Source organism: Rhinolophus ferrumequinum, chromosome 26, assembly GCF_004115265.2.
Source record: "Rhinolophus ferrumequinum isolate MPI-CBG mRhiFer1 chromosome 26, mRhiFer1_v1.p, whole genome shotgun sequence".
NCBI classification, from domain to species: Eukaryota; Metazoa; Chordata; class Mammalia; order Chiroptera; family Rhinolophidae; genus Rhinolophus; species Rhinolophus ferrumequinum.
The window spans coordinates 15,376,637-15,404,527 of record NC_046309.1 but is presented as its reverse complement, the minus strand read 5'-3'; the positions used below and the strand labels follow the sequence as shown (position 1 = coordinate 15,404,527).

The 27,891-nt window shown below is 46.6% G+C and overlaps 1 protein-coding gene across 1 annotated transcript; it reads right to left on the bottom strand.

Moving 5' to 3' along the window:
* Positions 1 to 65: 65 nt before the first annotated feature.
* Positions 66 to 27,157, bottom strand: PODXL (podocalyxin like). The gene is made up of 9 exons (XM_033098659.1): positions 26,981 to 27,157; positions 26,729 to 26,876; positions 13,961 to 14,518; positions 12,320 to 12,495; positions 11,911 to 11,982; positions 6,044 to 6,191; positions 5,723 to 5,784; positions 5,284 to 5,451; positions 66 to 4,035 (listed from the first exon to the last, which is right to left on the bottom strand). Exons 1-9 carry the CDS (start codon positions 27,155 to 27,157, stop codon positions 3,838 to 3,840), a joined length of 1,707 nt encoding a protein of 568 aa, XP_032954550.1. The 3' UTR covers positions 66 to 3,837.
* Between the last annotated feature and the right edge of the window lie 734 nt (positions 27,158 to 27,891).

Sequence of the window (27,891 nt, the reverse complement as noted above, 5' to 3'; positions counted from 1 at the left end):
CCAGTGTACTTCAGACCCCTGTCCACTAAGACACACACTCCCCAGTCTCCTGGGCAAACTCAAACCTTCATTCATACCAGAAAGACCCACATCAAACGGTAATCCCATCCTTTCACTCAGTGTTGCATTTTCACCAAAACTCAGTGAATCAGCTAGTGACAGTCATGAAAGATGGGCCGTTGCTTTCCTCCTGCCCCTCTGCCTTCTCCTGTCTTAGTCCCTTTGATCCTGGCAGCAGATGTGTATGGAAAAGCTCATTCAAACTGTTGTCTGGACAGCAAAGAATTGTTCATTTGAGTCTTAGGTCTAGATAACTCAGAGATAAATGGAGAAGACCAGTCAGGTTCTTTTTGTCTTCATGCCCTCCCTAGCCTTGCTTGCAGGATAAGATTTGAGGAGGGAATTCTGTTCCTTTGTATCACTCTGGGGAGCTCGTCCGACCTTAATAATTTATTGCTTCTCCAAGGCCCTGGATAGTCTTCCATCCCAGGAGTTAAGCCTGTTTCTGTGACTAACCAAGTCATTTTGCCAGATCACTTTATCTTTCTGGGCTTCAGGATTTTTCTTTAAAAAAAAAAAAAAAAAAAAAGGAAAGTTGGACTAGGTGTCTAATACCCTCTCCCTGTGACTAGAATGTCCCTTTCTAACCAGTGCATATCCACTCCGACCCTTGCTATAATAGGCTGGGGCTTCGCTGGGAGGGGTGAGGATCCTATTTAAAAATAAAAATGCCCAATATGTAAGACAAATACTTTATCATCAGCCTATCTTATTTCATTTTTCGTTAAAGAAAAACCAAACAAAAACTTGTCATTTCTAGTAAAATAGACATTTACATTCTTGTTCAGAGAAAAAAAAAGCCATCTCTTAGCTAACAAATGTTTTTCCAAAGTATATTCACTTAAAGCAGTAAATAGAGTGGATTACTATGTGGCTGTTTTATTTACATTGTCCAAAAATATGTATATTATATCTATACCAGCTTGAGCTTGTGTTTCAAAGTTTCTCCAGCATATTGTCAAAAAGGATAAATCTCAAAAGTGGTTTAAATAAACTTTCTGCTAGCTTTCCTTATCAAGAGGGGGAAAAAGAATCATATGTCTAGGTTGAACCCGTATTCTGTCTTGATGCAAAGAACATTTGTGTACCTCCTTCATAAGCGCCGCTCATCCCTCCCTGCTCACATGACAGCATGCTTTGCACTGTATTTTGTCCAATCACCAGATGCATGGTTTCTGGCCTTGGATACAGCTTGGGGAAACCCATGTGTCACTGAAGAGTTTGTAGTCTCTTTGGTACAACTTGTTTAGTCATGCTGAGTTCCTCTTTTCTCAGCCTCAGAATCTGAATGACCAGACATCATTTAGAACCCAGTAAAGAGATGGGAAGAAGATGATCTTTACAGAAGCATAACTATGGCTTTGGACATAGATGTCTAGTGGCAAGAGCAAGCCGAGGCAAGGTACTGGAGTCTGAAGTTGCCTGAAAAAGCTAGAGTAATACAATCTCGATGCACCTCTGAAAGGAATCTCTGAACCAGCCCAAAGCTTCTCAGGTCTCCTTAGACAGAGCCACAGCCATTTCTCTGGACCAAGCCTGATTTTCGCTCTAGTCCTGGCCAGGCATCACCTCTCTCCACAAGAGGCCTGGCCCAGGGGCTGCAGCCTTTGGTGAATTCGCAGAGGCGTGTTTGCTGTCTGTCTAAAGGCCTGGCTAGAGGAAACGTGACCCAGAATTAGCAAAGGAGTAAAATCCAGCCGGGCCTATTCCACAGACGCCATGATAGAAACCCACTAGGTAGAAAGAACCAAATACTGGGCAGGAAGGAAGCTAACAGATTTCTCCCAGAATGACAAGGTCTCCTCTCTTTTTTCCCCCCAAACTGGCACTATTCTCCATCCTGCCATTCTCTACATACTGGAGAATCAGGGCAAATACTTTTGGATCTGTGTCAGCCTAGGATCTCTCTAGCTCTTGGGAAATTCACTGGGGCCCCTCTTTGAGCCCCAAGGCCAAACAAAGGTAAAAGGCTCTGAAGGTGGAATCAGGCAGCCAGGGAAGGACACAGAGCCTCCCCTTTTAGAAAGAGAACCTCTTGCAAAGCAGAGAGGCTCTTTGATCCCAACTGTTGTGGCCTGGGCCTGCCTCTAGGTCCTGCGGTTCTGGCTTTTCACCTGGAAATGACAATTTTCATTCTCCTCAGCAGTGCTGCCCAGCTCCCTAGTTGGTTCCAGGGAACTTGTGCCCAAGCACAGCAGACACCATGGGCAAAGTTCAAAATTCCACACAGGATTCTCTCTCTCAGAAAATCAGATTGGACCTCATTATTTATGCCGAGTCCTCTGGTGCCTTCTCCGTGGCAGCTAACTGCTGAGCTCCCTCATACCCTCCCTACCGAGGAACAGATAGTATTTTATTTCCCTGAGATGCCACCAGACATTGCAGGACAACGGGGCAGCCCCATTGGGACTACAGAAAAGAGGCAAAGTTTCCAGGCCAGAGCAGTGAGAGGTTAGACACCAGCCAGCCCCCCAGGCTGCCCCTTCTGCACCCTGACGGACACCACACGGTCTGGCCCTTCTTAACCGGTGGCACAAGGGGGCTCGGAATCAGCGAAGTCTCCCTACAGTTTGAGCTTTGGCCGTGGGCAGGAGAGGGCTGGATTAGAAAACGAATCAACAAAACTGTCAGCAACTTGAAAAGTCCCTGAGTTTCCTACGAAAGAGAGGAACACCTATCCTTCCTGGCTTCAATTGTTCAGACACCTCTCTGCCGACTGGGGCCCCAGGAAAGTCTATCCTAAAGCTGCCCGTTCACACTGGATCTCAGGGGTTTCCTAGCCGGGGTCTTCACCCCCATGGGCCAAGCAGTGAACAACAAAATAGGGATACTTTGCCTTCAGTGGCTGCTGTGGATTTTAGTCCTGGTGGGAATGGGAGGTCCAAGGCACACTTGGGAAGCTTCTTCAAAAGGTGCCTCGTGTGATGGGCCAGGACCCATCCTGGGAGGAAGGGCTTCCCCTGCTCTTCACCTATGGATGGACCCCTAAGCAGTCCACATTCCCACTGGGAATCCTGTGTGGTCTAAATCCCAGTCTCACCAAGCAAACACCAGGAAACCAGAATCCACAACAAGGGGTTCAAGGTCATGACTGACTGGTGTTAGTCCCAGGGCCCTGGGACAGAGTGGGGGAAAAAATGGAGTGAGGGGAGGGGCTAGAACAGAGGACGGTAACACTGACAGACGAGGCTGGGTTAGGAGCTAGAACTGGGGACCTAGACTTGCACGTAATCAAATCCCACTGAAACAGGATCTGGCCCTGCTGCTCTCACTTCTATCCCATCTATCGATTGTTAGCTTCACCCCTTGCCCGGGGCAGCTCTGCGGGAAGGGCACCAGTGATCACAGCAGTGGCGTGGTGGGAACAGGCACTGGACTGAAGGAAGGAACCTGTACCCATCCTGACTGTCACACAGTGGCTGAGTGACCTTGACCTTGCCCGCTTTAGGCCTGTCATCTTATCTGTGAAATGCAGGGATTCTACTAGCTGATCGCTGAAGTCCCTTACATGGCTCTTCTTGGTCTCCCTTCCTCTCATCTTCCAGCTCAGGCACTACTAGGTTATTTGACAGGAGGAATCTAGACAGAAGGTGATTTGTTCAGCTTGATAAGGGAAAAATTAAGGCCCTGTGGGATTGGGAGGAGGGAACCCTCTGAGTCTGCTCTCCCTCCCTAGTCTTTCCCTCGGATGGGAAGGGTGCTCCTCCCCTGTCCAAACGGCACTTGCGGTGGTTCGGTCCGGAGCCCTGGCACTGGCGGAGGCGCCAGCAGACCTAATTAGAGGTGTGTGTCTTCCTCCTCCTCTAACTCATCCTTGGTCAGGTTGTCCAGGGGGACGATCCAGCTGTCGCCCAGCTCCCCATTCAGGTTGACCACCTTTTTCTCCTGCATATCTGATGGGGTCTCCATCACTTCCAGTGTTGGATTGTCATGGTAACCGTTCTCCACTGTCTGCAGCTCCTCTGTTAGTCGTTGCTAGAGTGGGGAAGATGACCCAAGAAGAAAGGTCGGTTTTGAGGGCTATTAGTCTTCATATAACACATGTACCCCTATAATCCAAGAACCCCCGTTTGGCTAATGTGAATGAGTAAGCCCTCCTAACGGCCAGCCTTCGTACTGGCCTGCCTCAGGGCTAGTCTGAGAGAAGGACTTGCCCGGCTCTAAAACTCACCGCTTCTTCACTCCGATGACAAATCCATGAGGCCCACGGAGATGCACTTTATTCCCCAGAGTCCTCCACTCTGTCCTCCATTCCTCCCCGCAAACCTTCCTCTCCCGGCACATGCCTTCCCCCACTGCACTGAATTGGGAAGGACTGTTAAAAAAGCAACTTTCCTCAGGCTGAAAGACTGAGGACAGAACCGGGAGCTACCTCAGCTGCTGCTAGGAACCACGTGGAGACCGTGCTTTCTCGCTCTCTCTTTTGCTGAGGTACAAACTGGGTTGCACAACAGTCACCGGGAAGCTTTCTTTTTTTAAATTTTATTGGGGAATATTGAGGAACTGTGTGTTTCTCCAGGGCCCATCAGCTCCAAGTCATTGTCCTTCAATCTAGTTGTGGAGGGCGCAGCTCAGCTCCAAGCCCAGTCCCCGTTTTCAATCTTTAGTTGCAGGGGGCGCAGCCCACTATCCCATGCGGGAATTGAACCGGCAACCTAGTTGTTGAGAGCTCCTGCTCTACCCAGCTGAGCCATCCGGCCGCCCCTCACTGGGAAGCTTTTAACAAACACACTGATTCAGAGATTCTGTTTCAATTGGTGTGTGAGCAAGCTAGGCATGGGAATTTTTTTAAAGCTCCCCACAGCGTGCAACCAGTGCTGAAAACCATGGGTCTGGAGAGCAGTGTAGTGACGGGAATGGTGACGAGGCAGGTAAAAAAACGGCTACCCAGGCATGCCTATACCCGTTTACATCAGTGACAGCTCAGAGCACCTCTGCCAGGCGGCTCCTCTTCCCATTACACAGATGAGACACCTGAAGCTCAGAGATGACGGAGGCAGAACGACGGCTTAAATCAGATCTCTCGGATTGCAAAGCCCAAGTTCTTCCCTTCCCCCAGGCTGCCGCTTTAATGTCCCACGTCCACTTCCTAGCAGGGCCGAGCTCTGCCCGGAAGGGTCCATGGACTGACGACTCACCCCCCTCTACCATGGGAATAATGATGTGAGTGTCATCTGTCTGGTGAGTCGGACTGCTTCCTGGCTAGGAGAGGGACGTCCTCACCTGGTCCTTCCTGTGGGAGAGGCGCTGGTGGCAGCAGCCATAGAGGGCCGCCACGAGGAGCAGGAAGGACGCCATGCAGACAATCGTGATGATGAGCGGCATGCTGAATCGGTCCTCCGTCTCCTCTGGTGGTCCTTGGTCCCCAAGCTGCATGTGACTGACTCCCAGCTGGCCAGCAAGGACAAAGTCAGGTGGCAGGAAACAGCTTCTGGGGTGCCCCCTCTCTGAACTCCCATTCATTCGTTCAGGAGCTCTTCCGCTTGGGCCTGGTGGGGCCTATTTCCCCAACCTCCTGTCCCCCCTCATCCTATCTTCCCGATGCTTGCAAGTGACAGGTTTCTCTACACTGAGAGAGACACTGTGGAACAAAGTAACTGTGGACTCCCAGGGACAGGCTCCTGACCCCATCTGTACCAACGCCTGGGAAGAGCCCACTTACCTCCTTCAGGTCCTCCCATTTGTCTCTCAGCAATTCATATACGTGCTCGGGAAGGAGGTGTGCTGCGGGGGAGGAGGGAGAAACACTGCTTCAGTGGTCCAGCTCAGAGTGAGCTGGTAAGGGGCAGAGACCGGGCCTCGAGGAGCACGGACTGTATCTCAGGCTCCTGAGGGGTAGCGCTCTTGGGTGGCTCTGGGAGGGGGAGTAGCTTGATACTTCTTAGGAAACTGAGGGAACACCAGCACTGACCCATCCCCGTGGCTCCTGAACCGCCACCCCCTGCCCCACATAGGGCCGAGTGCCCCTTTGCTCCCAACTCACTCTGGATACTGATTTCTTTGATCGCCACTGACTGGATATCTGGAACAGGTTCCAGCTGTATATGGCACTGATCTTGAGTTGGGTTGAAGGTCGATTTTGCTGCTTGGCACAGAAGTGCAGCCAGTTTGTCATCTTGAAGGCTCTTCGCCTATTGTGGGAGATCAGAGGTGATTCCTCAGGGATCTTGACCGCAGCCTAGGCTTGTGGACTGCCCTTCAGAGCTACGGTGAGGGGACTGCTGTGGCCAGCCTGAACCTATTCCCATCTCCAGCCTCAACTGGAGCCATTCCCAGGCCTGCCAGGAGTCACAGGTTATGTGCCGTTCTCCAGGAACAGACACTGCCTTCTCTGCCCCAGTCCCCTCACCCTGTTTATCTTGTCTGTGGTTGAACAGTACCTTTCACCTAGAGCCCCTTTCTCTGTCAAAGCTCTTAAAGGACCACAATCTACTGCCCTTTATCATCTCTCTCCTTAGAAGGGGCTAGAAGGGGCACTGCCTGGCAACCCCACCCCACTGGGAAGACCCAATCTCTCTGAACTTCTCACCAGCCTTTTTTTTTTTTCTAAAAAGATTTTTAATAAACTATAGCTAACATACAATACTATATTAGTTTCAGGGGTACACCATAGTTATTCAACATTTACAGACCTAAAGAAGTGTGATCACCATAAGTCCAGCAACCATCTGACACCACACCATGTTATCACAGTATTAGTGACTATATTCCCCATGCTGTTCATTACATCCCCAGGACTTATTGTTTTATACCTGCAAATTTGGACCTCTTATTCCCCTTCCCCTTTTCCCCCCTTTTTAAATTTTTCAATTACAGTGGACATTCAATATTACTTTATATTAATTTCAGGTGTACAGCATGGTGGTTAGACATTTGTATAATTTAAGAAATGATCTTCCTGACTAGTCTAGTACCACCTGGCACTGTACATACTTATTACCATAGTACTGACTATATTCCCTGCGCTTTACTTCATATCCCCATGACTGTTTTGTAACTCCTAGTTTACACTTCCTAATCCCTTCCCCTTTTTCACTCACCCCCCAACCCACATTCTATCTAGCAACCATCAATATGTTCTCTGTGTCTATGAGTTTGTTTCTGTTTTGTTCGTTTATTCTTTAGATTCCACATACAAGCAAAATCGCATTGTATCTTGTCTTTCTCTGCCTGACACTCCACTCAGCACAATATCCTCCAGGTCCTTCCAGGCCACTGCAGATGGCAAGACCCATTCCCTTCCATGGTTGAGCAATATTCCATGGTATATATGTACCACCTCCTCTTTATCCATTCTTCCATCAACAGACACCTAGGCTGCCTCCACATCTTGGCCATTGTAAACAGTACTGCAATGAACAAGAGGGTGCACTGGTCCCCTCGAAGTGGTATTTGGGTTTCTTCACATAAATACCCAGAAGTGGGATTATTGGGTGCTTCTTTATCTCATTATATAGTCTTTGTTTTAAAGTCTATTTTGTCTGGTATAAGTAAGGCTACCGCAGCTGTTTTTTGTTTCCATTTTCATGAAATACACTTTTTCCATCCCTTTACTTTCCATCTGTGTGTCTTTCAATCTGACATGATTCTCTTGTAGGCAGCATATGTAAGGGTTTTGTTTTCTTATCCATTCACACCTTTTGTGTCTTTTGAGTGCAGCATTTAATCCATTTACTTTTAAAGTAATTGTTGATAGACATGTAGCTATTGCCATTTTGTTACTCATGGTTTTGATCTCCCACCTGCCCTCCCCACCCCCCTGCCATCTTAAAGAAATCCCTCCGACATTCCTTGTTAATATTGGTTTGGTGGTGATGAACTCCTTTACCTTTTTCTTGTCTGGGAAGCTCTTTATCTGTTCTTTCATTCTAAATGGTAGTTTTGCTGCGTAAAGTAATCTTGGTTGTAGGTCCCTGCTTTTCATCACTTTGACTATTTTGTGCCAATCCCTTCTGCAAAGTTTCTGCTGAGAAATCAGCTGATAGTCTTATGGGAGCTCCCTTAAAAGTTACTCGCTGCCTTTTTCTTGCTGCTTTTAGGATTCTCTTTGTCTTTAACCTTTGCCATTTTAATTATAATGTGTCTTGGTGTGAGTCTGTTGGGGTTCATCTTGTTTTGGACTCTGCGCTTCCTGGACTTGCATGTCTATTTCCTTCACCAGGTTAAGAAAATGTTCAGTCATAATTTCTTCAACCCCTTGCTTTATCTCTTCTCCTTCTGGTACCCCTATGATGCAAATGTTGTTATGCTTGATGTTGTCCCAGAGGTCTCTTAAACTATCCTCATTTCTTTTTTTAATCCTTGTTTCTTTTTGCTGTTCTGATTGGGTGTTTTCTGCTAACTTGTCTTCCAAATCGTGGTTCGATCCTTTGCTTCATCTAGTCTGCTGGTGATTCCTTCTACTACATTCTTAATTTCAGTTATTGTATTCATCACTTCTGACTGATTCTTTTTTATGGTTTCTGTGTCCTTTTTTATGCTTGCTATCTCTTTGTTGAAGTTCTCACTAAGTTCCTTGAGCATCCTTGTAACCACTGTTTTTAACTCTGTATCTGGTAGGTTGCTTGCTTCCATTTTGTTTAGTCCTGTTTCTGCAGATTTCTCCTGTTCTTTCATTTGGGACGTAGTTCTTTGTTTCCTCATTTTTGCTGCCTCTCTGTGTTTGTTCCTATGTATCAGGTAGATCTGCTATGTCTCCCAGTCTTGTCGGGTAGTCTTATGTAGTAGGTGCCCAGCGTGGCCCTGGCATAGTCTCCTAGTCATCTGCTCCAGGTGCTCCAAGAGTATCCCTTGTATGGGTTGTGTGTGCTCTCCTGTTATAGTTGAGCCTTGATTGCTATTGGCATGTCTGTGGGCGGGATTGACCCTTAGGCTGATTGGCTGTGGAGTTTGACCATGTCCACAGCTTACAGGCTGTTGGGTGGAGGGCTTACCCCACTGAGTGGGATTCGCCCCAGTGGCTTCATACCTATTGAGACCACCTTTTGAGTGTGCCACTTGGGCTAATTGGGTGGTGCTCTGTTATGGTCTGAAGCCAACCTCTGAGTATGTTGATTCTGGGGCCTCTTGGGAGGAGCTCTGGTGCAGGCCCAGGTTTACCCACTACCTGTGACCAGCCACGGACTACCTGGTAGGAGCTACAAAGCGATCTGCAGTTGTTCACTGCCTGTGCTAACCCAGGAGGCCATGTGGGAGAGGTCATGCTGCAAACTGAGGATAGCTGCCACCCGTACTGGGCTTGGGGTATCTCTGCAAAAAACCAAGACACCCCGAGGCCTGCTGCCACCTGCTGGCTCCCTTAACAGCCCCCGATAAAGCCTCATGGGTACATGAGTTGAGTGAGGCAGGGTCTCAGGGAATCATTAGAGTGGGAAGAATTGTGGTCAACAGGTTAATGTAGATTCTGGTTTGGTGCCAGTGCTGAGGTTGATGCTGCTCAGCAAAAGTCTCAGAGCACACCAAGGCCAGCTGCCACCCATGTGGGTCGTTTTCAAGAAAGAGTGCTATGCAGGCAGGGCTGGCTGCTCTCAGATAAAGTGCCTCTAGTGTTGAGCAAGTTGGGTGCGGTGGGGTCTCAGGGAGTCAGTAGGGTGGAACAGTGGAGCTCACCACGCCAATCAGCTTCAGATTTGGCCTGTGGGGGAGGGCTCAACACAGGAAAGATGGCACCTGCCTACCAGTTGCACAGGAGAAGGACCCCACACAGGGAAATTGGTGACTGTCCTCCAGGCCTCGCTCCAAGCCACATACATGTATGCCTCCGGCGCCCCCGAGTTTCTGTCCCTTCGCTGGAGCCCAAGTGAGTGCCAGCAAGTGAGAGAGTCTTTGGGTGGACTGTTTAACAGGACATCTGGGTTTACTGCAGCCTTCCTTCCACCTGGCTGGTTGGAATCCCCACTCTTTTTCACAGGCAGATGTTGTGTGGGTACCTCTTCCTGGCACCAGTATTCTGGGCTGGGGAGGCCAGTGTCAGGCTGGGGTCTCTCACTCCTCTGGGGGAACCTTCGTTGCCGAGATATCCCTCCCAGTTCTCAGCTGCCACAATGAGGTTTGGGGCCAGCCCATTTCACATCTCCATCTCTTCTACCCATCTAGATGTGAATATTTCTTTATATCCTTAGTTATAAAACTTCTGTTCAGCCAGATTTCAGGACATTTTCCAGGTTGACTGTTCTATAATTTAGTTGTAATTTTGACGTGTTCACAGAAGGAAGCAGGCACAGTGTTTATCTACTCTGCCATCTTGGATCTCTCTCTCACCAGGTTTGACACCACTTAGTTCACTGACCTCAGGAGAGGAAGCCATGACTCTCAGCTCAAGGTTATTGATCCCAGAATTGAAACATGTGTCCATTCCCTAGGCTAAGACTCTATGAAACCATAAGCAGGCTTACAGGACAAAAGGTGGGACCATCACTGAACAGAGGAACATGGGAGTATGCCCAGGGCGGGTCATCTTGGAAGGGAGCCTTCTATATTTCTAAGAAGAAAGAGCATGGCTGACATGGCTTTAGGGCTACAGGTGAAGAAGCAAAGTGTGGGAGGCTTTTACCCAATCCTGCCATTGTCATCGAGAGGCACCCAAGCTGGTGTTTCTCTGACTTGATTTTGGAATAAGAAAATGAAGATGAGATGAAGAAAAGGACTCTTGTTATGACTTACCTCAGGACCCCACAAACCATCAACTCGTTTACTACCAGGAATTTCCTGAGGCTCACTAATTTCCTAGCCTGACACCAGGTAGGGATCCAGGGCTTTCCACCTTCCCTTCACAGCAAAGGGAAAAAATGCTTCTCACACCCAGTCACACCACCTGCCAAGTTTTAGCCAAAAAGGGCCTGAAGAAAGGCTGTGCAAGCATCAGTGTGATTCGTGCTTCATCCCAAAAGCCCAACCCCAGGGAAACACCATTCCCTTTTAAAACTCCAGTCTAAATGTAGGCTTTTGTAAAGTTCACTTGGAAAATTCCAGCAAAATGTACACACGAAAAAGAAAAGAAAAAACAACTGCAGAAAATACAGGTGGCATTACAGTGTTGTAAACCCAAGTTCTCCATCCTTTAGGAAACCATGTTCAGTTCTAGTTCCTAGGGGTGTTTGCAAAAGTAGGCACTGACCACGAGAGGGCAGCAGTGAGCCGTCCATCACCTGCACTCACGGGGCTCAGCCATTTACTGAGTAAAAATCCTTAATCCTAGAGACTGGCAGTCTGAAGGCACACACTGCTACACTCACATGCATACATGCTGACACCCGAAGCCCAATACACACACACACAACCCTGAGTGGAAGAACAGCTGTTAGCAATGGCTCTCTGATGCTCAGGGGCTCTGTCTGATTCTTCAGTTTAGAGGAAGAATCTCTCCATGCTATTCTCCTCCATTGAGGCCATGGTCCAAGAAGTAGAAAACCACACACCATTAGAACAGGGAGAGTGAGGCACACTAAGCCTCTCATTTTCAATCGAGGCCTCTGAAGCCCAAAGAGAGCAACTTAACATAAAGTCACACCCTGAGCTAGAGGCAAACGGGAAGTAGGATTGGGGTCTCCAGACTCTCAGAGCATGCGAACAGTTACCCAGTGGAAGCCCAGGAGACCTGGTACTTCTGGGCCTCCAGCAGCTCTCAGGGTGGGGCTTCCCGTAGAGACGTGCAAACCTCACTCAGTACCTCTCTAAGAAGGGAAGGGGCCACTTCCTACTAGCAGGGCAAAGCAAGGCCAGCAAAGTCAGCACACACCCTTTTCCTCAGAAGAAACACCTCATTCCCTTCTACCTTCCTCAACCCTGCTGCGAAACTTTGCCTTTTGGGGATGTGGATCAGCGTGGGGCTCAGATTAGCGAGGTACTCACACAGCGGCTGGTTTTCGTGACGTTCAGGATGAGCATCTTCTCCTTCAGCCTTCCGAGAGGCTGGCACTCGATCTGGAAGAAGCCACTGGAATTAAGGGTCAGGCTGAGACGGACAGGATCTCATCTTTGACTCCTCTCCCCCCCCACCCCACGCGTGGGTGACACAAAGGAAGGAGTTCTGGCAAGCTGGGGGCATGGCTGGGCGAGAGCTTCACAGCCAGCTGTGTGACTGGCTGTCCAGCTGTCTCAGCCAGAGATGGCAAAGCCAAGGAGAGTGCAGGGCAAATGGATGTGTGCTCCTACCCGCCCTAGCCAGGGACCCTGGGCTGGAGCGAAGAATAGAAATGCTCTTCTCAGAGCCCCTTCGATTTGAGTCTGGGCTTTCTTGTCCCATCCCTGTCGGAATTACCCTTCCTTTCTCAAGAGGTGAGGTGGGAGACGGGATGTTACAGCGATGGGGTGCACTTGGAGCCACCTGAGTGCTGGAGCCTGTGGTTCTGTCAGGAGGCGTGGCCGCAGGTCCTAATGCAGTGGTCCCAGGGATGGCTGGCTTGAAGGTCTGTTGATTTTCTTGTGTGGTAACCACTGTAATTGGGAAACAATTGAGAAAAGATGAGTGGTACCTTTAAGAGAAGAGGCCAGTCTTTCTTGTCCTTTGTTTCCTCTGGTTTTTTGGTTTTATCTCCTACCTAGATTGCAAGCTGGAGTAAGCAGACTATGCGGAAGAAGAGGCGAACGGGAGCTCAATTCCTGTAACATATTACAGGATGGGTCAGACTGGAGGAGCCAGCTTAAGGACCAGATAAAAGGAATAATGACGATGACATCAGCAGCAATACCTAACATGAACTGAGGCACTGTCCTCAATGCTTTACAGGTACTTTCTTATTTAATCCTCACAACAACCCTATGAGACAGGTACCACAATCATCCCTATTTCATAAACAAGGAAACTGAAGCTCATAGAGGCTGTACAGTTAGACCAAGGTGACATGTTAGCAAAGTGGCACAGCCGGGATTTGAATCCAGGTTTATCCAACTCAGAGCCCTTGCTTGTACTGCAGGATGTTACCGCTTTCTTCTGGTGTGGTGGTCTGTGAACGTCACTGTGCACCCAAATTACCTGCGGAGGTCTTGAAAATGCAGATGCTCAGGTTCACACTCAGAAACTCTTAATTCAATAGATCTGACATGAGTCATTATCTTGAGGCTTAAAATCCATCCGTGAGTTTTGACATTAATTTACTGGGTTAAGACCAGCACTTAAAAAGGGGAGTGGAGGGTTATGGAATAGAAAATATCAGAGTGTATCACTCATGGTAAGGATAAGCCCAGGTTAGTTAAAAATTGTATCAGTTATGTGTGTGTTACATGTATCTCATATGTATGTGTCTTGGATCATGATGTAAAGCTAAAATGTATTTTCTTACTGTAGATTGCCATCAAATGTATTTCTTATTATACATTTCTCAAACAATGTTTGAGAAACACTGTTCTGGAGTACTTCCAATACCCCCAATACTCCGCCACTACAGCCTCCCAGAGCCGATACCCATGTATAGACTATTGGCTTGTTTATGTGCCCAACTAGGCAAAACACTGACGTCTCATCAGAATACATACCGTGTTTCCCCGAAATAAGACCTAACCGGACCATCAGCTCTAATGCATCTTTTGGAGCAAAAATTAATACAGGACCCGGTCTTATTTTAATATAATATAAGATCGGACAAGACCGGGTCTTATATTAATTTTTGCTCCAAAAGACACATTAGAGCTGATGATCTGGCTAGGTCTTATTTTCGGGGAAACAGGGTAGCACTGTTGGTCTCTGCTCCTCACTGAAATAGAAAAAGGGCTGAATGAAGGTGGAGTGCATTCACAAGGTTTAACCCTCAGCATGAAACTCTTCTTCCAGCTGAGCAACTGTATACAATGTAAGCATTTAAAAGTTTTTCTTGCTTGGAAATAAAAGACATTGCTTACTTAGTGTGGTAGGTGTCCTCTGAGCTGGGAAGGTGTAACCTGTCATCAGGCCTGAACTACTTACTTGAAGCCGTAGTCTTGTCTTTTGGTCCCTCAGGAGTGCTCCCTGAGCCCTTCGGAGTAATTGGGCTCGGAGCCGGCTGCTGAGTGCTGGGTGGAGAGGTCACGGGAGGAGGACCTGCACTGGGGTTTGGGGTGTTCACAGGATGTGAAGGTTGAGGAGTCATGGGTGCGGACTGGGGTTGTGTAGGCTGCGTTTCTATGGGCTGGCCTGATGTGCACTGGCCTGATGTGCACTGGGTTTCTGCCGTCTGGGTTGCTGTCCAGTTTGTCGTCGGGGCTGCTGTTGTTGGGGCTGCTGTCGTTGGGGCTGCTGTCGTTGGGGCTGCTGTCGTTGGGGCTGCTGTCGTCGAGGCTGATGTCAGAGCTGTGGTCGGGGCTGCTGTCTTCGGGGCTGCTGTCGGGGCTGCTGTCGTCGAGGCTGATGTTGGAGCTGTGGTCGGGGCTGCTGTCTTCGAGGCTGTTGTCCCGTCTCCCGTCTGGGCTACTCGTGTCGAGGCTACTGTCGCCGTGGCTGCTGTCATCCGGGCTGTTGTCGTCGGGTCCTGTGTGATCGTGGTTTCTGCAAAGACAACACAGAATCAAGTTAGGGTATTAGCTGGAAGTTTTTCTCTCTGTTTCTCCAACTCTTCCCCAGGATTCAGGGGTCTTGCTCCCATCTCTGCCATTTGCCTTGCTTAATGCCTGGGTCCTTGATGTGCCCAGATTTTTCTGGAGTTCAAGAAGCCTCTGAGAGGGAGACTGAGAGGGAGGCAGAGGGAATCAAGGGAAGTGCTGCTGGAGAGAAGAGAGATGAGAGCTGGTCCGGCTGCATACGGAAGCCCTCTCCATCAGCCCCCAGCACCTGCCCTTCAACTTTTCAATCTGCCACCACAGAACCAGGCCACGAAGATCACCTCTGCCTCCTCTCCAGCTCCCAGGCACATGCTCCTGCAGAAGTATCAGCCGACTCACACTTCCTGAATCGCCCTGTTGTAAGCATGGTTAGAGAGACATATGTCTGTTCTCAGGGAATTATAATCTAAAAGGAGAAAATGACAATCAAGCTGACGTGACACAAATGACTATTTGAGTACAACTGTGAGACATGCTCAGGGAGAAAAGTACAGCGTGCTTTGACTGTGTTTATCGTGGTAGCTTAACCTTGTCGGGGGTCAGGGAATTGAAGACCTTCTATTTGTTTATTTAGCAAGTAATTTATTGAGAGAACCATTAAATCACAGGTTCCCTGTCAGGCCCTGGGATACAATGGTGAATAAAACATATATAAAACGTACCCGCGGGAGGCTCACCTTCTAGTGGGTGAGGCAGACAAGTAGACAGAACAATTAAACGTCAGATTCTGACTCTATGGAGGACGTGAACGAGGAAATGATACAGACAAAGGGGAGGGGCTGTTCAGACAGAGAGCTAAGGAAAGGCAGCGCAGAGATGTCCATGGAGCTAAGACTTGAAGGGTAACAAGGAAAAAGCTGTGTGGAAAATGAGAGGCACAGTGTAGCAGGCAGAAGGAACAGAACCTGCCAAAGCCCCAAAAGAGAGAGAAGAGCTAAGAGAAGATAAGTGTGAACGGCATTTAGTGAGTGAGGGGCAAGGCTCAGGGCCTTATGCGTAAAGTGACAGTGACTTACTGTCCAAATAGGACATTGCTAAGAATAAGAGGAGGCTCCCTTAAGAATTGTATCCTAAGCCAAATGAGATGTAAGGCCACCCTCCTTAGAGACCAAAATAAGGATTTTAGACTATTCTAAGTTCAAAAAGAAGCCACTGAAGACTTTAAAGTAAAGTCTTATAGGGTGATTTACTAAGAAACACACTCTTGCTGCTTTAGAGAATATGGCTTGGAAGGGAGACAGTGGAGAGAAAAGAGGCTATTACAGAAATCCAGATAAAATGGCTGATAGTCAGCTGCATTAAGTTATTAACACAAGAGATGGCAAGAGAGTGGATTCAAGACTCTATTTTGGAGATGGAATCAAATACCTGCTGAGGTACTAAGTGCAGGGAAGAGGAGAATCTGGGACGATTCTTAGTTTTCTGTCTCAAGCAGAAAGGAGAGAGTGGGGGGGCAGGTATGGTAGACCTTTGCCATTCTTTGTAGCCAACAGCAGAATCTGTACCATTTTGCTATATTTGGGGAGGAGGATCTGTCTCCTATTCTGGGTACTGAAAATGCCAGATATTTGCTTTTCCAGCCTCCCTTGTGATTCGAGCACAAGCATGCGCTAAGCTGCCATAAGTTAGATGCTTACATCCCAGCCAGGGGGTGAAGAGGCAGTAGCAGCGAAATCATGCTCAAGTGCAAGCAGCAGTGGAAGTGATGCTGGAGCACGTGGTTCAAGCCAGAGCCACAGCGCCCAATGCCAGCCTCTTTGGACCAGTTCTATAGCCTGACTTGGGTGGTATTAACAGTAGCCCTAATGGTCTCCAGTAATCCCAGCTCCTCCATACACTCACTAGACAATATCCAGTGTCTCGCACATGCGGGCATATGTGCACGCGTGCACGCACACACACATTTTGCTACTGAGAAGCAGAAATCTGTATCAGGAGTGGTTGCGGGCAGCAGGACTTCAGAGATTAATTATTGGGCCTACCTGGGGCTAAAGGAAGTGGGAATTCTGCAGGTATGAAGGGACATGGCACCTTGTGGAGAAGCAGTCATACGTATCATCTCCTATCACCTAGACTGAAGTGCCTGTGAAGTGACTTTTGCAGGGCTGAGAGCTGCCATAGAAGAGTATGAAGGGCACACGTAAAGGACATGTGTTCAAAATCAATGTAGGGCTATGGTTTGACAGTGGGTTTTTCTTCTTAATAGTTCTTAAGATTATGGTGCTTCTTATAATTGATTGTGTCACAGTATCTTTATGAGATTGCTGAGGGGAGATGTCAGCATATTTGAGGAACTAAGAGATGGAGAGGGATGGTTACTTCTCACTGTGGCAAAGAGCTTAAAACAGGGTTTCTCAACCCCAGAACTACTGACATTTTAGGCTGGATACTTCTTTGTTATGGGAGGTTGTCCTGTGCATTATAAGATGCTTAACACCAGCCCTGGTCTCTGTCCACTAGATGCAAGTAAAATATACACAACATCCCGCCCCAGTTGTGACAACCAAAAATATCACCATATATTGCCCCGTGTCCCATGGGTGAGATAAAAATCACTACCGGTGAGAACTACTGGCTTAAAGAAAGAGATAAATTTCTAATTCTTAAGTCTTCCTATCAAAGCACAGGCTGAAAAGCAGAGGTTTTTCTGAGGCTACAGTAAAGCAATCTCTATTGCTTGCAGCTGAAAAGCTGAGAGGACCAAAAGTCAAACTTAAAAGTTTGATCCCATGAGTGGCCAAATTACAGTGTCAGTTTAACTCATAACCTCCCCAGGTCTCTTATATGAAAATAGGACCCTGAGAATTGGAACAGTGACACATGAAAGGATGCAGACAAGTCAGAGTATCCATAAATCTCAATCTGCAATGGAACACACTTGCCAGTAGACTCAGCCTGTTCTCCTGTCTGATGATGGCGTTATTACCTTGCTTGAAAACTCTTAGTAACCTCACTTGAGCTCACTGACACAGAAAGCCGTATCTCCTCATCATCTCCACCACTCTTCATTTTTTCCCAAACCTATAATGACAGTCAGACCCCAGGCTGCCACAGAAAGACCAATACAGAATCTGACCCACGAGAAGGCTTACACACTAAAGAATAGCTGCAAAAACTCTTGCAAATGTAATATGAAGGTGTGAGATCAGGAAGGATAATCATAATTTTATAATGGGCTGAGGTGATTAATACGGGTATGCCTAGGAGAGGTTTTGGATTCCATACGCTGACTCAAACAGCTAGAAACAGTTCTAATTGTTTTCTCAGTTGGTGGACTGAAACCCGGACTCATTAAATGAAGTTGCCAGAAATTCCCCGAAATAATGCATTGGAACAATGCAAGGTCTTAGAGGTGTCTGAGTAGGATATCGTGTGTGACCTGCTCGCTCACACTCTAACTTTGTTCCTTAAGAGAGCTCCAACGACACGCCCTCCACCAAGGCTTTGAGAAATACTCTACTTCGTGAGTTCTATTAGGTTGTTGCAAAAGTCATTGCGGTGTAAGAGGTTAGAAACCATTGCAGAAACCGCAATGACTTTTGCACCCACCTAACACGATGTGTATTTTTCACGTCTCTGAAATGGGCATGCATGATGAATTACTGGGGGTCACCACACTTTGACAGTATTTTTCTCTAAGCAGTTCATCACATGATAGTGCATCTTACCTTTGATGGTGTCTCGGATGTGATTAACTTGGGGATATTGTTGAGGAGACTAGCAGGTTGTTGTGGCTGTTCCTTACTTGTCAAGTGTGGTAGGATGGACACCAGGTTCCTTGGGTTTTAGTGAAGGCCAGGGCAGAAGGTCATTCCCAGGAAAAAAAGGGGATTACGATACCCATGGGCAGTAGGACCAGCATGGTCATCAGAATAGTCTAACAAGGGGACTGGGGACAGTGGCTAATCACCATGTGTTCTTTTTTTTTTTTTTTTTTAAATTGGGGAACACTGTGTTTTCCCAGGACCCATCAGCTCCAAGTCAAGTCACTGTTTTCAATCTAGTTGCAGAGGGCACAGCACACTGGCCCATGTGGGGATCGAACCGGTGACCTGGGTGTTAGAGCACTGCGCTCTAACCAACTGAGCCACTGGCCGCCCCACTATATGTTCTTTAGGACCAATGTGGACGGGCAGCCTCCAACAGTCCCACCTCTAGGCCCTGCAAATGGAGACCTGCCTTGAATGAGCACGGTAGAGAGAGAACACAGCCAGCCACTCATCCAGATCCCAGAACTGAATCTTTTCACAGACTCGGGCACCTCGAGTGAAGTATTCGTTTCCCAACACTGCTACAGCAGAAGTCTGAAGTCAGCAGAGCCTGCCTCAAGGCACAGGGAAGAATCTGTGCGTCTCCTAGTCTTCTTTGCTCTGCTCCTCGGCTTTGCTCTGACTCCAGTCTCTGACGCCACCATCACATGGCCTTCTGCCCCATGTGTCTGTGTCTCTGGAGACCTATTTCCAAACAAGGTTCCCTACATAGGTACCAGGTGCTGGGGATTAGGAACTTGAACATATCTTTTGGGAGGACACAATTCAACCTTCAAATCTGCTCCCGCGCCCCCACTATTCTATAAAAACCAGGGTTCTTAGTGTCAAAACATTAGAAATCAACTCTTGCTTTAAACAGAAAGTGAGTGTACTAAAAAGAGAATCAGTTAGCTAATAAAAATCACTGGAGATGGCCAAATAATCAGGCTCAAGTCAGAAGCGGTGCCCAGAACTCTTCTGAACTTAGCCGGTGAGGACATCACTGCCACCGGTGAGCACAGGTCGCTTCACTTGGCACCACTGACACCACTAGTACTAGACACTGGATTGCATCTCTCAGAGATCTGAGTCCTTAGGGATGCTGTCAGTGAGATTTCTGTCCACTTACTTTTAAGACAGGCTATCAGTACTGGGAGGCACCACAGGGCATCCCCTGGGTTCCACCCATGTCCCTCCCTGCTTCGTTATGTAGCTGCACATAGGATTCATAGCTGCTTGTAAGGTGAATGCTCTACGTATTTTTGCCTTCGAGTGAATTCCTTGGTGAGGCCCCACGCTCTGTGTAATATCGTGATGCTGAATAGGGCATTCTGTAAGTCCATGAATAGTGCTGACAGCACATGGCAGCTGGGAAAACACATTTGGATCCAAAATGTGGCTGTTTTAGCTGCCTCCCTGCACCATGGCCACCTGTTCGTGAGCCCACACAGCAGTCATTAGGTGGATCAAGAAACTAACAGATAGGAACAATGGGGTCATCTCGTCCATCTGATTATCAAGAGTGAGACAAAAAATCCTCGCACTCCAGATCTATCCCAGCAAGTCCATCTATATGGCTCTTCCATAAACTTCCTTGCACTGATTCTCCATTCTTGTTCCGAATCATGTATCTAAAAATCATTAGCTATTGCCTATGAATCTGGTCAGATTTTCACCTCTCACCTGTAGCTTGCCTTCAATTTAAAAAAACAAAAACAAAAAAAAGACCATGAAATGTACTATATTATTCAGAGTTCTGCCCATTGGAAAAACATTCTCTCTACACTTTCCTTCAGGGTCTCCCCTAAATCGGGCCATTATCCCACTGTGGTCCACTCTTGCCTGGCTCCAGCATGTTATATACACCAACATAACTTGCCTTTTTTCCCTCTTCAGACAACTGACCCCAGGGAACTAGCTTTCTCTGAGACCTTTAGGTGTGAGTTGAGGGAAAGATGGTGGTGTGGCATGTACAGGCATCGTAAGGGGGTGAGCCACGTTATAATTTACACATCGTTCTTTAGGACCTGCTCAGGTTTGATCCTGTATATACGCTTCAATTTTGTAATGGAAAGCTGCAAAATCAGCCCAAAGAAAAATAGAAGGAATGAAATAATAAAGATAAAGGCAGAAATCAATGAAATAGAAACAAAGTCAAAAATTGATTTTTTTTTTCAGGGCCGGCCCGGTGGCTCAGGCAGTTGGAGCTCCATGCTCCTAACTGCGAAGGCTGCCAGTTCGATTCCCACATAGGCCAGTGGGCTCTCAACCACAAAGTTGCCAGTTCAATTCCTCGAGTCCTGCAAGGGATGGTGGGCAGTGTCCCCTGCAACTAAGATTGAACACAGCACCTTGAGCTGAGCTGCTGCTGAGCTCCCGGTTGGCTCAGTTGGTTGGAGTGCGTCCTTCTCAACCACAAGGTTGCCGGTTCGACTCCTGCAAGGGATGGTGGGCTGTGCCCCCTGGCAACTGGACCTGGAGCTGAGCTGCACCCTCCACACTAAGACCGGAAGTTCAACAGCTTGAAGCTGAACAGCACCCTCCACAACTAAGATTGAAAGGACAACAACTTGACTTGGAAAAAAGGCCTGGAAGTACACACTGTTCCCCTATAAAGTCCTATTCTCCTTCCCCAATGAAATCTTTAAAAAAAAAAATTTGATTTTTTTTTTAAAGACTGAAAATAGTAAAGCCTTTGGTGAAGTTGATCAAGGGAAAAATAACTCTTTGTGGGGTACAAAAATAATAACAGATGGTCATAGTATAGATCATTATGAGCAAAAGGTGATAAATTTAAAGCAGATGAGATGGACAAATTCCTAAGAAAACACAATTGACCACAGTGACTCAAGAAGAAATAGAAATAATAATCTGTCCTATATTCACAGAGAAATTGAATTGGCAGTTAATACTTTTCTCATAAAGAAACTCCAAGCCTTGATTCAAGGGTCAAATAATTTTGACCTTACATGAACGTTTCCATAGCATATAGTCTGTTTTGCCTTAATGTGTATCTATAAAGAAAGAATTCATTCATATGCAATTGTCAATCGACAAAATATTAAAAGTACAAACCAAGGAAAAAGACGGATAAATTTGACTTCACCCAAACTATATTCATCAAAAGAAACCCTAGGACTTCCAGTTTCAGCTAAAGAGTCCAGAGAGCTGAAAAGAACATCGCTCTTATCCTTACAACAAGAAAAAAGCTGGAGGGACAGAAAATCAGTGACTCTTCTTGAACCCAATGGAGAGCTGAGGTCATGGGCAAACAAACATCCTGAAAACTGGAGACAGGCCCCTGTAGCAGGGAGAAACTGGACCCCAGCTTCTGCTACCCAGGACAGTAAGGTAAGAAGATAAGTAAATATTTTTGATGAATTGCTAAAGGCTGAGTGTGGGCTAGTGTGAAAGTGTGAAGTCCAGGACACTGCAGACATTGAAAGGTTCAGACCCTTATGTAGGTTTTCCCCACCAGGAACCCCACCAGGGGCTCATAAGGAAGATTGGGGAGAACCTTGCAAAAGTTCCCAGGTGGGGCTGGCCAGGGAAAGTAAACAGTAGCCACTCCTGAAACTCCATGTAGAGCCCCATATCCCCTATGGAAGGTGGACAAAAGCCTTACTTTTCAGTGGAAGTCAACAAAATCTACAGCCTGAGGGCACTGGTGGAAACCCACCACAGCTGGGGAAGGAAAATGACAGCCACCAACAAAATGCTGCCCAGATTCATGTCCCGTATTTCTGCTAGGAAACCAAAGCATTAAAACTATAGGAGAAGGGGGGAGGGGCGGATTGTAGCCTGATGCCCAGTATAGCTGGGAAAGGGACCAGGAAAAATGAAAGCGCTCTTTTCCCCTGGGGAGGGTAGGAATACGTGCTAAGTCCCACTTGACTTCCAGAAACATCAGGAACACTAGTGAAAGCCACACCCTCAAGCCCCAGGTTCCAGTGCCTGACTGTTCATCAAAACATCAGAGAATGTCCTTCTCATCTGCCTTTAACTCAAATGCTAGCAAGTGTGAAGTTAACATAAGTGGAATACAACTGGAGAGACCTTTGAAGAGTCTCTGGGGAGCAACAAAAAGGGAAGAGCCACAGCCAAGCAGGGAGACAAACAGAGTATTACTCATGAAACTTGCAGCTTCTGGTACAAAAAGAAGTTTGAAACCCAGCCCAACTCCTTATTAGATTAACAGAAACTCTCATACTGAAGACATAGCAGAAGAAAAGCCACGCGCTGGGTAACCACTAACCTCTCTGTCTCTATGGATTTGCCTATTCGGGACAGTTCACATAACAGGACATTTGCCTATTCTGGACATGAGATGGCTCATCTCATGAATGGTTGCTTTCACTTGGTATAATATTTATTAGGTTCATCAGTGTTGTAGCATGCGTCGGTTCTTTATTTCTTTTTATTGCTGAATGATACTCCATTGCGTGGATTTTGTTTATCCATTCATCAGTTGATGAACAATTGGGTTGTTTCCACTTTTTGGCTATTATGAATAATGCCGCCATGGACATTCATGTACAAGTTTCTGTGGTGACATATGCTTTCATTTCTCTTGGGTACAGACCTAGAAGTGGAATTGCTGGGTCAGATGGTAACTCTACAGTACAGCATTTTGAGCAACTGCCAAACTGTTCTCCGAAGTGGTTGCACCTTATCATTTGCCCACCAGCAGTGTACAAGGGTTCCGATTTCTGCATATCCGCACCAACAATGACTATCATCTGTTTTTTTCATTATAGCCACTTTAGTGGGTATGAAGTGGTATCTCACTGTGGTTTTAATTTGCATTTCCTTAATGACTAATCAAATCTAGCAATGTATAAAAAGGATAATACATCATGATCAAGCAAGATTTATCTCATGGCTAGTTCAATTTTCAAAAATCTATCAAGGCTGGGGGGCGGCCAGTTAGCTCAGTTGGTTAGAACCCGGTGCTCTTATAACAAGGTCGCCGGTTCGATCCCCACATGGGCCACTGTGAGCTGCGCCCTCCACAACTGGATTGGGACAGCTACTTGAGTTGGAGCTGATGGGTCCTGGAAAAACACACTTAAAATAAGTTTAAAAAAAAAATCTGTCAATGCAATTCACCATCTTAACAACAACATAAGAAAAACCACATGCTCATCAATATATGCAGAAAAATCATTTGACAAAATTGATCATTCATTCATGATTTTAAAAGTTCTCAGCAAACTAGGAATAGAAGGGAACTTTCCTAACCTAGTAAATGATGTCTCCAAATAACCCTTCAGCTAACATCATACTAAATGGGGAAAGACTGAATGCCTTGCCCTTAAATATGGGAACAAGACAAAGATGTCCCCTCTCACCACTCCACTGAACACATAGGACTCCAAAGAAGTCCTAGCCAGTTCAATAAGGTGTGTGTGGGGGGGGGGGGGGGGGAATCTCATCTTAAAACTCAACAATAAAAAGATAACCCATTTTTTTTTCAATGGGCAAAAGATCTACAAGGAAAAACCACCAAAGAATATATACAAATGACAAGCATATGACAAGATGTTCAACATCATTACTCAATAGGCAAATGTATATTAAAGTTACAATACAGTATCATCACACACCTATTAGAATGGCTAAAAACAAATGATAAATAACAAAAGCCAGGTTCCTCACTGTCAAAGAAGTTACAAATAAGCAAGCTGTGATGTGATGTTAGAAATGGAGAGGTCAGTATGAACTCATGTTTTAATATACAAGTATATACACAGATAAAGAAATACCAAGATTTGTGTGCATACACGGGTTAGTACACATATTTCCTAGTTCTGTCCACCAACAGTGACATGCCAGTAACATCAAGTATACCCAGCCATTCTCCAATAAAATGAACCAAGGCTCCTTGCAGAAATGACTTGACTCTAGTGCTGACATAGGGAAAATACAAGATGAGCCTGGAACACCCTGTAATGCCAAACATAGGAAGTGCTAAAAGAAGAAAAAAAAGTGGGCAAATCCAAAAGACAAAGAGCTCCCAAAGGCCAAACTTGGAACAATTTAAGCAACAAAATAAAAAATACTGTATTGGAACCGAAAGAATATAATAAATATCTATGAGTCCGTGCTGATAAATGATTGAATAAATAAATCAATGGGGAAGAAGGACCAAATTATCCTTACAAAAGAATTCCAAAAAATTGCAGCTACTCTTCCCATCTCTAAGAGGAATATATTCTGCCCCACCCCTATATAAATGTGGGTTGGTCTTAGTAACTCTCTTCTAACAGAGGATGGAAAGGGAAAAATAGTAACATTATAGTGGAGAAATCTGACAGACACATCATCTTTCCCAAATGATCAAGGTTAACATCACCAGTGATAAGTCATGACCATCCACAAGTCATCATATCCCCTGATAAGCTGTGATGAGAAGGGCACTTCTGTCATCTTCTTTCTAAAAATACATCACCCCAGTCTAACCATGAAAAACCATCAGACACACCCCAATTGGAAGACATTCCACAAAATATCCGGCTAGTACTCTTAAAAACCATCAAGATTATGAACAATAAGGAAAGAATAAGAAACTTCCACAGATTGTAAGAGACGAGTCAGACGTGATGATTAAATGCAATGTCATGTTCTGGAACAAAAGAGACCATTAGTGGAAATACCGGTAAAATATAAATATAAATGTCTGTAGTTTAGTTATTAGTAATGTACCAGTGTTAACTTCTTAGTTGTGATAAATGTACCATGATTGTGTAAGATGTTAACATTAGGGGAAGCTGAAAGGTATATGAACTCTCTGTACCATCTTTGCAACTCTTCTATAAATCTACAATTATTTAAAAACTTTTTAAAAAGGGGAAATAAAAAAGAATTAGGAAAAGATAGTTGCGACATATGTAGTCATAAAAGATTTGTATCTAGAAAACATTTAAAAAAAAAACAAAAAAACTTCTATATAAGAAAACAACAACCTCTTAGGCAAAAATAGCCAAAAGAATTAAACAGGTATTTCACAGAAGAAGTAGCCCAAATAGCCTCTGGACATTCTAAAATATGTTAGTAATTAGGGAAATGCAAAATCAAATAAGAATTATTTCATATCCACTAGAATGGCAAAATTTTTTACGTCAGACAATAACCAGTGTCAGCAAGAATATGGAGTAGTGTAAATTGGTATAAACACATTGGAAAATAGTATGGCATTACCAAGTGATAGCTTTCAATCTACAACTTTCAGTTGTATCACCAGGCATTTACCCTAGGGAGATGCATATATGTATGCATCAGGAAGTATTCTTGAGATTGTTCTTAACAGGGTTTTTGTAGCGGCCCCATACAGTTAACAAGCAAATGTTTATCAAAAGTAGTATGGATAAATAAGTTATTGTATATTCACATATTGGAATACTACACAGCCCTGGAAATCAGCAAATGCATTATATGTATTTTATTATCTAATACATGTATTAACATGAATTAATCTAAAAAATAATACTGAACAATAAAAACAAGACTACTTATATGACTTTATGAGTCAAAAATTGGCAAAACTAAATATGATTTTAGAGATAGAAACAGAAAATATTACTACAATTTTACAGAATTTAATACTAAGTTTGGGATAACTTAATACTAAATTTAGGATTAGGGAGATGCAACAGGGACGTCTGTTTTGGTGTGTGTGTGTGTGTGTGTGTGTGTGTGTGTGTGTGTGTTGCCAAGGGGGGAGTGGTTGATTGTACTGAATGATGAGACTGGCAATAATGGAAGTCCATGGCCACCTCAACTTACAGGTGGAAAACCTGACTGGGGCTGACTGAAGAGACAGTGAGCGGTCGAGAAGTGAGCGTGTGTGTGTGTGTGTGTGTGTGTGTGTGTGTGTGTGTGTAGATAACTATCAAATGTTAGGCATGAAGAGGAGCTGAGAAATACGGCAGCCACTGGAGGGAGCTGGTCCAGCCAAGAACGTTTTGCTTTCTTTTTTGAAGGTAGGAGACCTTAGGGCTGATGGAAAACTCTCCTTTTATGTTCCCACTCTGCAGTCTCCTCGGGTCCTTAAGATACAGAAAGGAATACACGTGTGTTGACCCAGAACCCCCACGGAGGACCCGGACTTTATTACGTGGTCGGACACTTCCGCCTCTGAAACCGGCCACTTCCGCCTTTGAAACCGGAAGGAGCATGGACACAGACGGTGAGTACGTTGTAATTTTGGTAGCGAGACGATGCGTTCCCCTTGGCCCGCTTCAGTGTTCCCCATCAAGTCTCGATGGACTCAGCCACACTGATGTAGATAAAATACGAGAGGAGGAAGAACGAGGCGGCAGGAGGAAGTACGAAACACTCATCTCGGAAATGGGACACGGAGCCTACTAGAAACGTGGGTCTCAAACTTGAGGGAGCATCAGAATCACCTGGGGGGACCCCAGCCCCCGAGTTTCTGATTCCGCAGGTCGGGGGTGGAGCATAAGAACGTGGGTTTCGAACAAGTTCCTCAGTTGTTGTGATGCTGCTGGCAGGGGGGCCGCCCTGGGGGTCACTGTGCTGGAGAACACAGTAGGGCTGCCGGGGAGGATTTGCCAGATGAAGGCGTAAAATCACGAATTTAAAAGTAATCCGATCAGTGAGGGCGAGTGATTTTTCTCCCCTAGCAGCAGCGTTCCGGCTTTGGCAGAGGCACGGGAAGGGCGGGGGCAGGGTTCATCGGGAATGGGGTCTGCTCGGTGAGTCGCCTGCCGGCTGGAGGGGGTGCGAGGGCCCTGAGGGTGTTTGTCCGTAGGGATTACAGTGGGTGGTGGTGAAACGGGCCGCACGACGACAGACTGGCTGATAGGCACTGACATGGGCCGCTACGGTGTCGTTGTCTTGAGTCCAAGCATTACGGTGTCGTTGAACGTGAGCAGACAGACCGGAAGGTAGAGAAACAGTGGTCAAAGCATGAAACGCCTCGATTTCAGAGGTGGTGCGGTTTGTGGCGGTGATCACCTCCCGGGGGCGAAACAGGCATGACTGAATGAAGGAGACGAGACAAGCTCACGCAGCTGGGAGGCCTGGCCGTTGAATTGTTTACCCAAGTGGGTACGGGGGCCACTGAGGGTGGCGTCGCGACTTGAGATGGAGAGGGAGGCGTGAAGGCCTTCAGTGAGCGAGGGGTCATGCCAGCGCAGTCGGTAAGACAACTGCAGGGAGCAGAGGAAGCCGGTCTTGAAGGCTGTGTGGACATGAGTGCGGTGCACGGGGCAGCCCCCTCGAGGTGCTGGGTCCTCCCGGTGCTTATCTCCAGCGCAGGGAGGTGGGGAGTGGATGCGAGTGGGAGAAGCTTCACTTCAGTGTCCTCCCCTGGGCCGAGAACACTGCTCTCAACCTTCAGTGAGGGCCTGCTTCCTCCTGTTCCTGGCCATTGACAGACCTGGGTTGACTCCTGACTATTAATAGTGGGAGAGGAAACTCAAAAGAATGCCCCAGGAAGAGGGCGTGTGGCAGGAGGGCAGGAAGGCAGTAAGCGGGGCGGCTCTGGCCGGGACACCAGTATATACGTCCCCTTCGTCCCTTGGTAACCCCAACTCACCCCCCCAGT

Excerpts from the sequence above, each read along its gene's own strand:
- PODXL (XM_033098659.1), bottom strand. The coding sequence starts at position 27,157 with ATGTCAGTGCCTATCAGCCAGTCTGTCGTCGTGCGGCCCGTTTCACCA. Across the intron at positions 26,877-26,980 it reads CTTCCCGTGCCTCTGCCAAA|CCCTACTGTGTTCTCCAGCA; the intron begins GCCGGAACGCTG and ends CCTCCCCGGCAG. Across the intron at positions 12,496-13,960 it reads AGACAAGACTACGGCTTCAA|TGGTTACCACACAAGAAAAT; the intron begins GTAAGTAGTTCA and ends TCCCAATTACAG.